The sequence below is a fragment of the Brassica napus genome, chromosome C8, assembly GCF_020379485.1.
Source record: "Brassica napus cultivar Da-Ae chromosome C8, Da-Ae, whole genome shotgun sequence".
Classification (NCBI taxonomy): Eukaryota; Viridiplantae; Streptophyta; class Magnoliopsida; order Brassicales; family Brassicaceae; genus Brassica; species Brassica napus.
In genome coordinates, this window is record NC_063451.1 from 11573624 (window position 1) to 11592372 (window position 18749).

The window sequence follows — 18749 nt, forward strand, 5'->3', positions numbered from 1 at the left end:
CAAAAATGATGCGTCCATATTATAATTTGGTGTCCATTATGTGTCTGCATCTTAGTTCATACTAACCTTTTTAGACTGTTATAATATATGAACATGAGATGTTGTTAAAATAACAAGTTACAATATAAAATTATCCGTTTTTTCAACAACACCAAAACCAGCTATCCCATTTATTGGATTTCCCTCAAGTATCGAGTGGCTCATCACCTCCTGCTTGTCAATCGTAGGGACAAAGTGATCTCCAATATCAGCATCAGCGCTTACATTTAGGTCTAGACAGTTTCTGGCTTTCTCAATCTCCAAAGAAATTTGATAAACAAGCCATCATTTTCTCCTTGTTGAAAATTTCGCTAAAGACTCGTTGACTACACCTTATTTCGTCATCCCTAATTATGTCTGCAATTTTTTTGGTTATTAATCACTGCAACTTTCATCTATTATGAATCCAGTTACGGTGTTGTAATTCTTTAAATAAATATTATGTTGTCACTACCATTAATCGCAGCCATGTGTTGTTCCTCAGTGACACCGTCTGCAAAAAAAGTTCTGTCCCCAATGGTAAATGGACCCCTGCATATGAATTGGTACTTAGCGACATCCTTAGGTCCAAACACTACGCATAGTTTTGCCTTAATGTTCCACTCGTGAACACTCATCATCATCTTGACGTGAACATTTGTCAGAATGTTGTGGTGGGCATGTATCACCGTGGTCATGTATCACCATCTGGCTCAAGCATCGAAGGCGGTAGCTGAAACGTGACAAGCAGCGGAGTTTGTGTGCTAAGATTAAAGACACCCCTTAGATAACCCTTCCGAGAGTCAATTTGTTTATTGGCCCGGACAACGATGTAATGAGACAATACAATATGATATTCGTTGAATCTCCACACCCCTGCAGTGATTTGCACCATTGGCCCTTGAATACAAGAACTAAACGACCCATCTGCAGATTGAAAAATACAAAAAAAAAAAATTCAACAATATTATTCCAACAAATATCAGCTCTTGTAATGGAAACCTCGAAACATATGAAGCTCATAAAAGAGAAAGGCTTTCTTTATCAAGAATGTGGTCCCAAAAAAAAAAGAAAATAGAAACCCGTCTAAAATTCAACCAATACTTGTCTTTTTCGATACTTCAGGTAGGTTCTCATTGTTTATCTTTTATCCAATATATATAGGTAAGATTAGTGTTGTAGATGAAAAAAAGAAGAATTATCTATATATCGTAAAATACTCTCACTGGCAACCGGTCATACATAATCTATCCTCTCATTAAATGCTCTCAGCTTACCTAGGGCTAGAACATCATCATTACGCACATTCTGACATGTCAAAACAACTTTCTTCATTTTTTAAAAAATTAAATAGATCATTATCTTAAAACCCTCCCATCCAAAATCTTTTCTTGTACGTTAACTTTAGAAAATATATTCAACTAGTGGTATATTCGTATGTTTTATTTTTTAATGAATTTAAAATTGTTTTTTATCCATATGATAATTGATTAAGGATAGTAGTGTATTACTTTGTTTTGAAATATGTCAAAGAGGATGTGTTTGTTTTGTGATTATGTTGTATGACTTTGATATTTGTGTTATTCACATGGGAAATTGTCATGTTTACCATTTTTTTGGTATCATTATTCATGTTTACCACTACTAAAGATACATCTTAAAAAATATGTTTTTTATTAAGAGTCAAAAGACTATTATACCCTTATTTTCTCTATATATAATAAAAAATAAAAAAAAAAAAAATAAATAAATTTATGTTTTCGAATTATACTTTTCAAATTCGACTTTTTTTTTTGAATTTTTGAAAACTGAAATGATTTTTGAAACTATTTTCTAAAAGTTTTTTATATTATTTAAGTGTTTATTTATATATTTATTAGAATCTTAAATTTCACACTCCAAAAACTCTACCCCATCCGTCAACTATAAACTCTAAGTCTAGATTAGTTAACTCTAAGGTTATAAATGTCTTTTTCCCTTTTTAAAAATGAAAGTAAAAATAATTAGTGTAAATATGAAAAGTGGTATTATGAATGTGATGTTTTTGGTAATTTTCTTATTCCCATTGTATTTCGTTTTGTTGATATTGTGTTTTTAAAATTTCATTTTTAGTTTTGATGTGTTACAATTATTTCTATATTGATTTGGTTTGTTTTAAACTTTCTACAACCATTTGTTCTCAAATTATCTCATTTTAACTACTGTAATTAATTAATATTGCATTTTTTATTCTTGAAATTTATACATTTTAGGTTATATTATGGTATTGGCCTTTATTATGTATTTTTATCTAATTTTAAATTTTATTTGTTATTTTGCTAATTTATAATAAGAAATAGGTAGGGGTGGAAATACTCTAAATGTATAAAATTATTTATAGTTAATACCAATATTTTATAAATAAAAATATACATTAAATTTGAAATTAATTTTCTTTTAATTATTATGAAGGTCGATATATTGATATTAATTCTCTATTTATCTTTATATATATATATATATGATTTTGTATGTCTTTGTCCTAACTTTCATCAATTTTGGTATGTTAGGCTTCACATGAAAATGTAGTAATTTTCTGAAAACCATTTTTCTACCTCGCATTTAGTCACTATAATCGCTAATTTATCATCATGATTTTTATTTAAGAAAATGGGAGTCTGAGTGTTCAAAGAAACCGTATAATACCAATAAGTAATGAGACAATTAGCTTGATACTTATTCGGGTGACTACTGATAAGTACCTAAGACCGGTTGATGAACTGAGAGAAATCTCATGTGTATGGGCTCCTGAGATAAGGTCTCATTAGAGCTCCTGAGATTATAACTCCTTCCAATTCAATAATAATACACTACTTGTGCTCTATTAATAGCTTGGTGTGTTTTGATCTGTTCCAAATGTTAATTATGGAAGAACATGAATGGCTCTGAAATCTGTAGGCAACTAAGAGACATGATTACTCAAAAAGAGCAAAGAGCACTCCGCAGGTATTGATACAAAAACCATAATATATTAACACTTGACAATGTCAAGTACACGTTGATATGTCTGTGGGATACTACCAGAGTTTCTTTCACCAATTTGCTTTGCTACTAATGTAGCTAAAGAAGAGAAGGAAACAAAATAAGAAGAAGAAAAAATAAGCATTGCTCTAACATGAAACCTAGTGAGTAAGAATAATAATAGTTTCTCCAATCCCAAATGAGCTCTCATATCCAACCATTGCTCCCTTGCTCTCCCACAGTATAGCTCCTCCACAATTTTAATCCTACAACTTCTTAACCGTACAACAACAACAACAATGCACTATTCAAGTTTTCAGTAACTCAATTGAGTAGATGCTCATAGATATGGTTCCAAATCAACAATCTGAAACCTCAGAAGCTCAAAGTTTCAATCTTTAAAAATACATTAATAAATGTAAGTTTTACCATATACTCACAATTGCTTAGTAGAAACAGAGACCAATCCAGTTTAAGTTTTTTACCTGAAGCAGCAGTTCTACGTTTGGCAAGCTTGGATCTTTCAAGCTCCATCTGCATATCCATCAACATGTTCATTCGTTGCAACTCAATCTCCTTAGCAACTTCCATCCTATGTTTCTCCAACTCAACCATCATCCTCTGCTTCGCACCTTCGATCCTCTCGTACACCTCTCCCAACTTCAAAATCACTCTCGCCAGCTCCCTACACGACGACCCTTCACCTCCACTCGGATATACCTCATCCACTCTTCTCTTCTTCCTCACCACAAACCCCCAATCACAGACGTCATCATCGCCCAAAGAGCTCCCACTCGATTTAGATCCTGCCGCATTCTTCAATGCTGGTTTCAAAATTTAAACACAAATCTGAATCTCATCAACCAAAACGATATCGACAACCAAACGTATGATTAATTGCAATAAATAACATCATAGGGAGTCTATAGAAGTCGATCCAATAGTATGTTGGGATTTATTAAGCCCATGTCCAACTCTATATTATCTGATTAGTACGATATTGTCCACTTTGGGCCTTAGAGGCAAACCCGCATGGATTTACTTTTGGTTTCCTTCCCAAAAGGCCTCGTACTAATTAGAGTTAGACATCTCTTTATATATTAGACACTTCTTGTCTAAACTTCCAATGTGGGACTTGGATTGACATCTCTCATTCTCCCCCTCAAGCCAAGGACTACACACCTTGTGTCCTTTCCTCTAGCGAATCATCGCGGTGCCTTGTCGCATCTTCGACATTCGACACCCTTAGTCGCAAGGTTACTTTGAGTTGCTTTGAGGATGCTCTTCCCACAATTTCAGGATCTTCTGACTAATCTCTGCCGAACTTCCCTTTCCACCTTGAAGGGTCTCATTCCTACTCGAAGGGTATTTTGGTCGTCTTGCAGATCTTCGTCAAACTGGCTCTGATACCAATTGTTGGGATTTATTAAGCCCATGTCCAACTCTATATTATCTGATTAGTACGATATTGTCCACTTTGGGCCTTAGAGGCAAGCCCGCATGAATTTACTTTTAGTTTTCTTCCCAAAAGGCCTCGTACTAATTAGAGTTAGACATCTCTTTATATATTAGACACTTCTTGTCTAAACTTCCAATGTGGGACTTGGATTGACATCTCTCATAGTATGGGGCCGGGACGAAGAGTGAACGAATCAGCTATAAATAGAGTTGATGCTTGACAGAGAGTGATCTTCGAGATTTCGCAGTGGTGTGGTTGTTCAACGCAGGCAACAAACCCATTTATATGCGGAGCTACGTTGGAGGATGCTAATTCCGCTTTAATGCGAGAGAGTGGAAGTAGTGATGGAGAACTCGTAAATGCTTGAATTAATGTATGCGGAAGACGATAACGTAAGCCGTTATACATACGAAGATCAGAGGAGGTGAGTTCTGAACTGTCAAGCTGATTCCGTCTCTGCATCTTCAGCAGGGTTAACTAACGAAGCCTGATAAAATATGGGTCTCCCGTCCAAAAATTGTAACAGCCCATTCCAATAATTAGTTCAAGTAGCTAGCCCGATAATCAGAACTGTGAACATCTCGTGAAAGTTAATAAAAGTTGACAGGTGGCACGATTTCCCCCTCCCTCCATGGTGACGTGGCAGCAGGAAAAGGCAGATATCCTTACTTTATTATTATAGATAGTAATTTGCGGTAACCACATAGTTCAATATGAACCGTTTAACATAATTTTTGTTAAATATTGTACAAACTTTGTCATTTCTAATACCAAATACAGTTTCAAAATCAAATATCAAGTTAATTAAACATAAATTGTTTTGTTAAGATCTAGAAGTTTCACATTGTTTTGTCTTCTTTCATAATAAAAGGTCCTCAAATTTATAATCATATTTCGTATCAACCTCCAATCAATTGTCTATAATCACCAAATTCATAAATTTATTATGAATATGAACAAGCCATAATTTTGGATTGTATAAAATATTTGTGTTATAACCCTTGTGTTTTGATTCAACAAGACTATACCCCACATATTCCTCTATTATTATCTTCACCCCCATTAATCAATCCAATTTCTGCCTCTAACAGATTCGTTCAAACACAAAATCCTTTTTCAAATTTATATAACCGGATATAAAAGTAAATCTATTAGTTGTTCAAAGTGCATATACGATTAGATACACATAAAATCATCATTTGTAAAACCTTTAAAATTTGTTTAAATTATTCTTTATTCTTGGTAGTTATGGTCTTTTTAATTGGGAAGCAAACTTCAATTCAATCACCGGTTAAGCCTAAGATGTAAATATTTTTTTTGCGGGGTCATAAACATGTGAAGAACGTTAGGATGTTCAAATTACTTTGATAAAACTGAAATTAATACGATGTCCATTTATCAGATCATATATCCGATTATTAGAGTTAATCATCAACGAACCTTCGACCAGTTATCATATCATACATCCGGTTATGTATACTTTTTTTTTTTTTGTAACACATTCATTCATTCATTCAAACTTTAAAGACCCCTAAGGGTTGAGTTCAATACAATAGTTTCAAGGCGCAAAGCTTTCTTAGCCAAAGCATCGGCAGCTTTGTTTTTCTCCCGTGGGATCCACCTGAACTGAATCAATTCAAACTCTGAGATTAAGGCAACAATGTCAGAAATAATGCCATAAAGTTCTGGACTTGGTTTCCTTGAGGTAATTGCTTTGACAAGCAAACCTGAGTCTGTTTCACATCGGAGGCGTTGGATCCCCAACTCTCGACATTTCTGGACTGCTTCGCGCATCGCTAGTGCCTCCGCTACCAGAGGAGACGCCACGTAGTAGCAGTGTGCACCAAATTCTGAACGCTCTGAGTTCTTTTGGACGGTCCATCCAAGGCCTGCAAGTCCTGTGTCTGCTCCCCATGCTGCGTCTGTTTGTAAGCAGTGGCAATTCTCTACTGTTGTCTCCACTCTAGAGTTTCTTCGGGGGTTGTTGACAGTTGGTTCCTGTGCATTTAGCCATTCTCTCGCAGCCGCTACAGCCCGGGTGATGACATCTTCTGGTGAGGCCGTTTTCTTGTTGAAAAGGAGGTTGTTGCGTGCAATCCACAAAGACCAGAGAAGCCAAGGGGTAAGTAGAGCAGACGTGAGGCCAATTGGAGGAAGGCAGTTCAGCCTTAGCAAGTTCGGCCAATCCACAGGAAAGTCTATCAATCCGCTACCTTCAACGTTTGGGGTGATGGGAGCTAGTGCCCATACCCTTTGAGTGAACTCACATTGAAAGAGTAGATGATGGATAGATTCAGTGAGACCGCATCGCCCGCATTTTGGATCACCGGCTATATTCCTCGAGATTAATCTTTCTCCCACTGGTAATGCTCCTTGGAAAACCTTCCACAGAAACAGTTTGATCTTAGGGGCAATTTCCAGTCCCCAAATCCCTTTATTCCAGTCAAACTCCGCCTGGTGGTGCTGTTCTTCGTGTTGTCGCATCCTTTCATACGCTGTCCAGTAGCCAGACTTGGTAGTGTAGTCGCCCGTTGCGGTTTTGAGCCAGCTAAGTTTATCAGCCGCCCCTGTTTTGCTCAGTTTTATTCTGAGGATAGTATCTTCGTACTGAGGGATGGTGGCTTGGATCTTTGCTCTGTCCCAGTCATGTTGGATAGGGTCAATCAGGTCCGCAACCTTTAGATGAACTAGGAGTTCGGGTGCCGGTCCAATCGGACGCAGTTGGTTTGCATTATCCAACCAGGGGTCGTTCCATACTTCTATATCCTCACCCGTACCCACTGTCCAGCCAGTGTTTGCTGCGAGGAGGTCACGACCTATCATAATTCCACGCCACCCATGGGATGCGTTGGACCTTGTCTCAACTTCCAAGAAACTCTCGTTGGCGCAATACTTGCCAAGAAGTACTTTGCACATCAGGCTTTCCGGGTGGTTTAAGACTCGCCAGCTTAACTTAGCCAGAAAGGCGTCGTTGTAGCATTGTATGTCACGGAAACCTAATCCTCCTTCCGAGGCATGTTTTGTCATTGTTGACCATGCGACCCAAGCCATTTTCCGTGTCCCGTCATTGCTGTCCCACCAGAAGCGCGTAAATGCGGATTGTATTCTTTTGCAAAGAGAGACAGGGAGCTTGAAGCAAGTCATCGAGTGGGAGGGGATTGGCGTTAGGACGCTTTTCAGCATGGTGAGTTTCCCGGCTGTAGAGAGGAATCTATTTGACCAGCTCTTCGCTTTCTGTTTTATTCTCTCCACAATCGCATTGAAGAGATCTTTTTTCCGTCTACCGAAGTGTTCGGGCAAGCCAAGGTATTTGCCAATACCTCCCTCTTTCTGAATCTGCAGCACGTCTTTGATGGCTGTCTTTAAAGGTCCCGGCGCTTTGGAAGAGAAGGTGACAGTCGACTTGTTTGGGTTGATTGTCTGACCCGACGCTAACTCGTATTGTTTCAGAATAGAGACCAGAGCCGAGCTGCTGTCCTTGTCCACTTTAATGAAGAACATAGTGTCATCGGCAAAGAGGAGGTGGTTAACCTGAGGGCAGCCCCTGGCTACTCTGATCCCCTCTATGCTGCCGTCCGCTTGCGCATTGTTACACAGCCCCGAGAGCACCTCACTACACAAGATGAATATGTATGGTGATAGTGGGTCTCCTTGTCGGATTCCCCTGCTCGGTTTAACTCTTCCTCTAGGCGAGCCGTTGATGAGGAAGGCGTAGGTAACAGATGTGATGCAAGCCATGATCAGGTCGACCCATTTTGCGTGGAATCCCAGCCGCAATAATACTCTCCGTATGAAGCCCCATTCGAGTCTGTCATATGCTTTGCTCATGTCAGTTTTTACCGCCATTGAGACTCTCTGTTTTGCTTTGGACGTCTTTAAGTAGTGGAGGACTTCATGTGTAATAAGGACGTTATCCGAAATCGCTCTCCCAGGGACGAATGCGGACTGGTTTTCCGAGATGACCTGAGCTAGCAGTGGTTGCATACGCTTTGTCAAGATCTTGGAGAAGATCTTGTAGTAAACGTTGCACAAGGCTATGGGCCTGTAGTCCGAGACGGCTTTCGGATTCTGGATCTTCGGGATTAGTCGGACAAAGGTTTCGTTGATCTTCTCGGGTAGAAAGCCAGTTTCGAAGAATTGCTGCACCTCCAGCACTATGTCTACTCCAATAGCATCCCAGTTCGAATGGAAAAAGCTCGCAGAGAACCCGTCCGGACCGGGCGCTTTGTCGGCGTGAACTGAGAAGATTGCGTCTTTGATCTCTGTTGCGCTGGGGATGGAGACAAGTAGCTCATTGTCCTCCGCTGTAATCTTGGGTGTCAGGGCCCTTTCTACTATATCCAAGTCGTCTCTACCAGCGCTGGTGAACAGGTCCTTGAAGTAGTTTATTATCACTGTGGAGATCTGCCCCTCCTTATAGACCATATTCCCCTCGGCGTCTTCGATTACGGAGAAGGAGTTTGCACGCTTTCTATTTTTTGTGGCTGCGTGAAAATACCCAGAGTTGCGATCCCCAAGTCTGAGCCAGAGTAGACGGCTCCGTTGTTTCCAATACGCTTCCTCATCCGCGTAAGCTTTCTTCAACTCCTCAGAGATTTTTCGTATCAGTACTAGATCATTAGCTGTGCTTGAAAGGGCCTCTTCTAACTCCATCTTCTTTTCTACTATTTTTTCCCTGCTATTGAGATGCCTATTCTTGTGCCATATGGAGATTGCACTTCGAACCCGAGCTATGCGATGGATGATTGGTTTGTTGGCTTCTTCTTTCCACGCATCTACTATAACTTGGGTGGCTTCAGGGTTATCTTTTAAACGCCTATCGTATCTAAAAAGCCCCTTCCCCTTTTTCTTTCCCGGTTCAAATACAGACAGTAGTGGTCTATGGTCAGAGCCTTCGTACGCCATATACATGCTTCTTGCTGTTGGATATATTTCCGCCCATTTGGAGTTTGCAGCGGCTCTGTCTAGCCTGCAGCGTACATAGTGGATTCCTCTCTGTCCGCGCCATGACAGGGGGTCACCCGAGTATTGTAGATCATAGAGGTCGTTCTCGGCATAGAAAGTACGCATGTCGCTAAAAGATCCTTCAGCTCTGGTCGGGCCACCTTCTTTGTCTTCACTGCAGAGTAAGTCATTGAAGTCGCCAGTGATAAGCCATGGGGCATCACGTGATTCAGCAAGTGTCGTGAGATGGTTCCATAACAAGCGACGTTTCTGCGAGTCCGAATCTCCATAAATGAAAGAGGCAAAGAAAACTTTTCCTTCATAACTAATGCAAGTGTCTACAAGATTGGGTGTTGCATCTAACACATCAAGGGTTATCTTTTCCTTCCAAAATAAACCCAATCCTCCAGCTCCATGTCCGGCTGGTGGTATAATATAGTGGAATTCGTAGCCTGAGTGCTTGAATTTGTCTAAGACGACCTCTGTGGGGTTTTTTGACTCCATCAAGAAGAAGATGTCCGGTGAAATGGTTTTACTGATTTCCCGGATTCTCTGGCCTGTCAAGGGATTCCCCAACCCTTGACAGTTCCAGCTCATAATTTTTAAGGACCGGGAAGTGACGGATTCTGAAAATCCGTCTTCCTTCTCTTTGATGTAGCCGGTATGAGTTTGCACAGCGGTTGGTTCTCGGAGTTGCTTGTGCTTGAGTTTTCCCTCGTGTTTGCTCTAGGTGCACCAGCATCGGTTTTGTTTTGAGATCTTCTTCTTCTTGGTGACTCTCTTTCTTTGCTTGTCTGAATTTTTCGCCGGCAGAGTGGTGGTTTAGTTACTTGTACCTTACGCTTGCGTAGGCTTGTACCAATTAAAGGAGTAGGACTCCCCGCGACCTTCCTTGTGCCTGGAGGTCTCCCTAGTCTCTTTTTTTATCGCAGGCTCAGGTGAAGGACCAGGAGCAGGTCCCAGACGAAGTTTAGCAGATGGAGTGGGGCCTAGTCTGTGCTTTGCTGGGACGCGATCAGCCGAGGTAGGGCTCTTCTCAGATGGGGGCTCATCTGTATGCGTGGCCAGGGAAGCGCGTACCATTTGGAGTGCGGTTTCTTCGATTTCCCCTTGTTCCTCTGCTTGTCTTAGCCTCTCTTTTCTAGCGGCACTTTCTGTACGATCTGGGCAGTTAGCGTACTGGATCATGTATTCCCTTATTCCTCCCATAGCATTTTTAAGAGCTTCTTGGGGTATGTCCTCATCGTGCTGTTGGGGGGGGGTGTGTGTCGCGAGGGGAGCGAGCACTTTGAAGGGGAATCCCCCTTGCAAGAGTGTCGTTTATCGGATGTGATGCGACTACAGTTTCCTGCTCAACAGTCTCTCTTGGCTGTTGTCCAGCGGAATCCCGTCTGTGTGAATCAGCTGTAAGAGGCTTCCTTCTAACTTCTCTAAAGACCATTTGATTGGAGCGTTGGTCCCTCGAGTGGTATTCTCTTCTGTTCCTGCTTTGCTGAGAGTATCGATCAGACTCGTTTGTTTCTTTCCTACTATGATAAGAGGTTTGTCTGTATCCGCTCTGTCCCTGGTAGTAGTGTCGGTCTCGATTGTAGTCTCCTCTTGGATGGCCCCCCTTTGGTTCAGAGGAAGAGAATTGGAATATCTCTGGTCGTCTTGTACTGAGCTGTCCAGAGTTCTGGTGATGGGGAGGGTTATCTTTGGACACTGCCTCCGCAGCAAGTGCTTTTTTCTGTGCTTTTGCTTCCAGACAATCTCTCAGTTCGTGATCAAGTTTCAGGCACATTGCGCAATGTTTTTCTAGGCGCTCGTAGACGAGTGTGGCCACAACTTCATCGCCGTTAGAGTATTCCAGAGTCGTTTTCTTTATTAATGGCAGTCTTCCATTGATTTGGACTCTCATACGTGCTGAAAGGGAGGTGATTTCCGCCTTCTCAAAGATCCCAATGTCATCAGCGATTGTCTTAATGGTTCCTTCAGTCCAGAGATGGACCGACATCCGGTTATGTATACATAAATCGTTTCTGGTACATTATTCTAATCTTCACGGGATAAAGGCACATATGTACTTTTATTCACACCATCTCACATTTAATTATAGGAAAGTAGCTATTATTTTTCTTACACCCTTGGGAATTAAGATAGTCTGACAAAACCCCCACTACATGGTTATAGTATACATGCTCTCTCTATTACACTCCTAGGAATATACACTCCAAATTTACATACACCTTCATCATCTGAGGTTTTCTCTTTCCATAAAACATACTATCACCTTCATATTGCCCTTTTGCAAGTGGCTTTGTTATGTCCCAAACACTTGCATAGACTACAAAATGTGCGCTTTCTGCATATCAAACGATAATATCTGAACAGTAAAACAATATAAATTATCTAATCTATAAATTAAACCTGGAATTCTCCTCTTGATAATATACGGTTCTTACGAGGTCTACCCGGCGGCCTCCTGCGTGCATGTGGATTTACGTCTTGCGGGATGTCAGACCCGTCACTCGATAGGATCTCAACACTCTCATGTTGTACAAAGGACAATATTATCTTGGTGTATGTTTTCTTGTAGGTTCTCAAACTATAACATTCAGAAACCAATGAATCAACTCAGACCTTGTACCTTGTGGCAGCGGCAATGGCGTGTGTGCAAGGAATCATTAGCGCTTGAAACTCGTAGGAGGTATCGGTTTTCTCGATGAGATTAACATGGAAATTGTTGCCCTCTTTGTCTCTGACCTCATACTGCCATCTTTGATTACGCTCACTCCAAACACTCTAGTTCTTTCAAAATTTGATGTGACAATCTCCTGGACCCGAGGTGTAAGAATGTTGGTCCCATGTATTTCAATATGTCTTCTTGCGGAAAACCAGTTCATAAAATTAGCTCGTATGTACTGAGAGAGAGAGAGAGAGGGAGGGAGAGAGGGAGGGAGGGGGAGAGAGAGAGGGAGAGAGGGAGGGAGGGAGGGAGGGAGGGAGAGAGAGAGGGAGGGAGGGAGAGAGAGAGAGAGAGAGAGTATTGGATATTATCTGGCCTCACGCAACACCGAGTTCCATGTTTCAGAAACATTACTCATCATAATGTTGTAATGATTTCCCTGAAAATGCGACCTCGCCTAGTGTTCAAATCTGATTCCGATGAGATAGTCTGCACATGATCCATTCACTCTTTTAATTTCATTGAATGTTGTGTAAAACTAGGAAAGCCGATACACTCTCGCCGCCTTGCCAACTAGGTAGCCCAAATATGCTTGTCTTTGAAGTAGGTTCTTATATTATGCTCCAAGTATAGTATGCAGGGGTAGTGCCGCCCCAAGGGATACACTCTCGCCGCCTTGCCAACTAGGTAGCCCAAATATGCTTGTCTTTGAAGTAGGTTCTTATATTATGCTCCAAGTATAGTATGCAGGGGTAGTGCCGCCCCAAGGGATAAACCTGCATGACAATATATATTGTTAAATGCCATATCCAGAGTTATGGCATAAAAAGCTGGTTGTAAACACCTAGAACTTAAATACCAACTAAAATCCATTAGGCTTGTCAGTAATCTCTAAGTTTGCAAACTTATTTTTTGGAAAATCCGGTTACTTGTTATTACTCATTTACTAAAGTTCAACCACTTTCAACATACATTACATTTTAGTCAGTTGTATATATATCTTATATACTGAAGTTCTCACCTTTGCGATTCCATAGTATATAGACGTTCGTCTGTCAGATACAAATACCACGTTGTTGCTATTCGGTATGAATTGTGTAAGTTTCTGGAAAAAAATTCCCAAGACTTATTATTTTTTTCCATCAACCACCACAACGGCCAAAGGGAATACTTGATAATTTCCATCTTGAGCTGATGAGGTCAACAAGCAGCCTCCATACTTCCCTCTCAAATGTGTACCATCGACTATAACAACCTTTCTCATGAATTTGTACCCATCGATGCTTGCAGTCAAAGCTAGAACATGTACTTGAACCTATGGCATATCCTTTCAATATATTTCGTACGCACATCAGTAATACTTCCGGGATTTGCATGAACCAGCTTGTCCAAGTAAGATGGTAAGAGGTTGTAAGATGCTCCACATGAACCCTTCGCGTAGTCCAAAGCTATTTCCCAAGACCACCATGATTTCCAGTAAGAAATTTGGACGTCATGATCTCCTTACATGGCCTTCATTAAATCCCCTGTCTGCAAACCTTGCCTTCATCACTCCTTCAATGACTGTATGTGTTGCTTGTGATAGGTATCATGAGCGTTCGTCAACAGAACATGAATGATGCAGGTCGACTTTCCTAACCTCATACAACTATGTATTTTTCAATAGGACAGCATACACTTGCCAATTACAGGTTCTGCGAAAGCATCGGATGACCATTCCTCCGGGTGCCGAACGACTGTTCCAAAATCTGAATTTATTTCGTATAGTATAAATTGCCATAGGTTCCTTGAAATAGTCTCTACTTTTGAAGACCATCACAATCCTTACTAATAAAAGGGACTTTTTGAGGCTCCATAGAGCATCCACATCAGCGAAAAAAACTTCTTCCGAAAGATGACATGTGGCATAAAATATAGTTTTACATTTTAATATTACTAATTTTCGAAAATTATATATAATATGTAAACATACAGCATAAAAATAGAAAAACTACATTAAAAATATGTAAAATTACCATTTTCAACTTAAAAAAAAGACGGCTTATCTCCATAATGTAACATTACCGTTTTATAAAAAAAAACAAAAAACATTATATATAATTTCTAGAATAATAAATATATGTAAACATACAACAAAAAAAAATGGAAATACTACATTAAACATATGTAAAATTACAATTTTACATTTTTATTTTTTAAAAATAATATGTAAACATACAACATAAAAAATGGAAAAATACATGAAACATATGTAAAAGACGGCTTATCTCCATAATGTAACATTATTATTTTGTAAAAAAACATTATATAAAATTTGGAAAACTAATAAAAGGGACCTTTTGAGGCTCCATAGAGCGTCCACATCAGCGAAAAAAACTTCTTCCGAAAGATGACATGTGGCATAAAATATAGTTTTACATTTTAATATTACTAATTTTCGAAAATTATATATAATATGTAAACATACAGCATAAAAATAGAAAAACTACATTAAAAATATGTAAAATTACCATTTTTCACTTAAAAAAAAGACGGCTTATCTCCATAATGTAACATTACCGTTTTATAAAAAAAAAACAAAAAACATTATATATAATTTCGAGAATAATAAATATATGTAAACATACAACAAAAAAAATGGAAATACTACATTAAACATATGTAAAATTACAATTTTACATTTTTATTTTTTAAAAATAATATGTAAACATACAACATAAAAAATGGAAAAAATACATGAAACATATGTAAAAGACGGCTTATCTCCATAATGTAACATTACTATTTTGTAAAAAAAACATTATATAAAATTTGGAAAATAATAAATAATATGTAAACATACAACATCCTTACTAATAAAAGGGACCTTTTGAGGCTCCAAAGAGCGTCCACATCAGCTAAAAAAACTTCTTCTGAAAGATGACATGTGGCATAAAATATAGTTTTACATTTTAATATTACTAATTTTCGAAAATTATATATAATATGTAAACATACAGCATAAAAATAGAAAAACTACATTAAAAATATGTAAAATTACCATTTTCACTTAAAAAAAAGACGGCTTATGTAACATTACCGTTTTATAAAAAAAACAAAAAACATTATATATAATTTCGAGAATAATAAATATATGTAAACATACAACAAAAAAAAATGGAAATACTACATTAAACATATGTAAAATTACAATTTTACATTTTTATTTTACATTTTTATTTTTTAAAAATAATATGTAAACATACAACATAAAAAATGGAAAAAATACATGAAACATATGTAAAAGATGGCTTATCTCCATAATGTAACATTACTATTTTGAAAAAAAATATTATATAAAATTTGGAAAATAATAAATAATATGTAAACATACAACATAAAAAATGGTCTATACTAATAAAAGGGACCTTTGAGGCTACATAGAGCGTCCACATCAGCAAAAAAAATTTCTTCCGAAAGATGACACGTGGCATAAAATATAGTGTTACATTTTAATATTACTAATTTTCGAAAATTATAAATAATATGTAAACATACAACAAAAAAAATGGAAAAACTACATTAAACATATATAAAATTACCTTTTTTCACTTTAAAAAAAAGACGGCTTATAAAAGGAACCTTATTACTATTTTGTAAAAAAAACATTATATAAAATTTCGAAAATAATAAATAATATGTAAACATACAACATAAAAAATGGTCTATACTAATAAAAGGGACCTTTGAGGCTCCATAGAGCGTCCACATCAGCAAAAAAAACTTCTCCCGAAAGATGACACGTGGTATAAAATATAGTTTTACATTTTAATATTACTAATTTTCGAAAATTATAATTAATATGTAAACATACAGCACAAAAAATGGAAAAACTACATTAAACATATATAAAATTACCATTTTTTCACTTTAAAAAAAAAGACGGCTTATAAAATGAACCTTTTGAGGCTCCATAGAGCTTCCACATCAGCGAAAAGAACTTCTCTCGAAAGATGACACGTGGCATAAAATATAGTTTTACATTTTAATATTACTAATTTTCGAAAATTATATATAATATGTAAACATACAGCATAAAAATAGAAAAACTACATTAAAAATATGTAAAATTACCATATTTCACTTAAAAAAAAAGACGGCTTATCTCCATAACGTAACATTACCGTTTTATAAAAAAAAAACAAAAAACATTATATATAATTTCGAAAATAATAAATATATGTAAACATACAACAAAAAAAATGGAAATACTACATTAAACATATGTAAGATAACAATTTTACTTTTTTATTTTAAAAAAATAATATGTAAACATACAACATAAAAAATGAAAAAATTACATTAAACATATGTAAGATTACCATTTTTCACTTAAAAAAGACGGTTTATCTCCATAATTTAACATTACTATTTTGTAAAAAAAAACATTATATAAAATTTTGAAAATAATAAATAATATGTAAACATGCAACATAAAAAATTGTCTATACAAATAAAAGGGACCTTTGACGCTCCATAGAGCGTCCACATCAGCAAAAAAACTTCTCCCGAAAGATGACACGTGGCATAAAATATAGTTTTACATTTTAATATTACTAATTTTCGAAAATTATAAATAATATGTAAACATACAACACAAAAAAAGGAAAAAACTACATTAAACATATATAAAATTACCATTTTTCACTTTAAAAAAAAAGACGGCTTATAAAAGGAACCTTTTGAGGCTCGATAGAGCATCCACATCAGCAAAAAAAACTTCTCCCGAAAAATGACACGTGGCATAAAATATAGTTTTACATTTTAATATTACTAATTTTCGAAAATTATATATAATATGTAAACATACAGCATAAAAATAGAAAAACTACATTAAAAATATGTAAAATTACCATTTTTCACTTAAAAAAAAAAAGACGGCTTATCTCCATAATGTAACATTACCGTTTTATAAAAAAAAAACATTATATATAATTTCAAAAATAATAAATATATGTAAACATACAAAAAAAATAGAAATACTACATTAAACATATGTAAGATTACAATTTTACATTTTTATTTTTAAAAAATAATATGTAACGAAAATTCATTATTCCTTCGACATCAACCTCACACTATCAAGGAAAATTCATTATTCCTTAATATTAAAAAATGTATAGTTTTACATCAAGAAAGTCCCTATAAAATTCATTATTCCTTCAACATCAACCTCACACTATCAAGGAAAACTTCAAAGCACTCGAGCAAAAAAATGGTTCCACCATCAACTCTTGCCGTCCCAAAAACTTTTAATGACCTTGAATGATATTTTTTTATAACAACGAACTTTTTGTTAGGTGGATTCATTGTTGGGAAACCCGCAACTTCCAAAAGTCAAACTTATTCATGAGAATTGAATTGTTTTTCATAGACTCAAAGGTATTCTTACAAATTTAAATTAATCTAATCCATAATTTTATTGTTAATATTCATAATAACTCTTTCATAATCAAACCATTACAGTTAATAACCATTCAAGTGTTTATCCTGAAACACTTCTTTCCTCGCCGAATCAGCAGGTATTGGTTCATGTTGGTTTAATATTGTTTTTGGGTTATTAACCGGTTTAAGATGATCCTATTGTGAATATAGTTTAAGTTGGTTTAGCATATATTATGCTTAAAATAACTTAAATTAAATAATAGTAATATTATGCTTAAAATATAATTTTAGAGAGTTTTCAAATATAGTTTACAGAACATTATAGGTGATGGATTTAATTTATTAAAGTCGTTTATTACTTAAAACTAAGTTTTTTTTTTAAAACATTCTGAGTTATAAATATCAATGCTGGATTGGTGAGTATAACATGAAGAAAAAAAATATAAATATTTCACTTTCAATATAAGAAATTCAGGTTTTATTCAATTACTCAATATATAATATCTTAAATTATTTTTTAAAAAATATACATAATTTATATATATAGATTAATCTTCCAAACTTAAACTATTATATTATATATGAATAATTTTTTTAAATAAAAATATTTTCTGATTTAAAAAAAATAAAAACAGCAAATGGTTATTTTCAAATAATGGATATAATTTACAGTGTACTATCATTTAACAAGTATTAGATACGTTTTGATATATCATTATTTTATATTTCCAGAAAAAAATAAATTGTTAAACATCAATATCATCTAGGTTAAGTATATTAACAACACAAATTCAAACATCACAAAAAATATTTACATAAACATTATAATACAATAATTTAATCAAAAAATACAATTCAAAAAATCAATATTCAAAAGAATAGTTATATACTTAATATTTGAAAATCAAAGATATTTTTGCAAAAATTGTACTTACCTCGTCAAGTAGATCAACCATCTTTTTACGGATCGATCGATTATTGAGCATGTGGTCGATACGAAAAAACTCTGCATTTTAATTAAATATCTAAAACATTTATTCCAACACTCAACAGATAGTTTTGCTAAATATGATAACTAGATAGCCAACAAAATTACAAAAAAAATATTTAAATAGTAAAAAAATATGTTAATTTAACGTGTTAAAATTTAAAAATAAATTTTAATTATGACATGCATCTTAATATTTATATAAATATATATCATAACCTAAATATAAATAATTTAACAACTTAAAT

General features: G+C 35.9%; 1 protein-coding gene across 1 annotated transcript; it reads right to left on the minus strand.

Annotated features, from left to right (window-relative positions):
* Window positions 1–712: 712 nt before the first annotated feature.
* On the minus strand, window positions 713–10018 carry LOC125591856. Its single transcript, XM_048766733.1, has 4 exons — window positions 6205–10018; window positions 6007–6120; window positions 3504–3842; window positions 713–945 (listed from the first exon to the last, which is right to left on the minus strand). The coding sequence occupies exons 1-4, from the start codon at window positions 10016–10018 to the stop codon at window positions 713–715; spliced, it is 4500 nt and encodes a 1499-aa protein (XP_048622690.1).
* Between the last annotated feature and the right edge of the window lie 8731 nt (window positions 10019–18749).

Coding starts and splice junctions, on each gene's coding strand:
- LOC125591856 (XM_048766733.1), bottom strand. CDS start 10,018: ATGAGCTGGAACTGTCAAGGGTTGGGGAATCCCTTGACAGGCCAGAGA. Junction 3,843..6,006: donor ATTGAACTCAACCCTTAGGG/GTCTTTAAAGTT, acceptor TTTTGAAACCAG/CATTGAAGAATGCGGCAGGA. Junction 946..3,503: donor ACGTAGAACTGCTGCTTCAG/GTAAAAAACTTA, acceptor TTCAATCTGCAG/ATGGGTCGTTTAGTTCTTGT.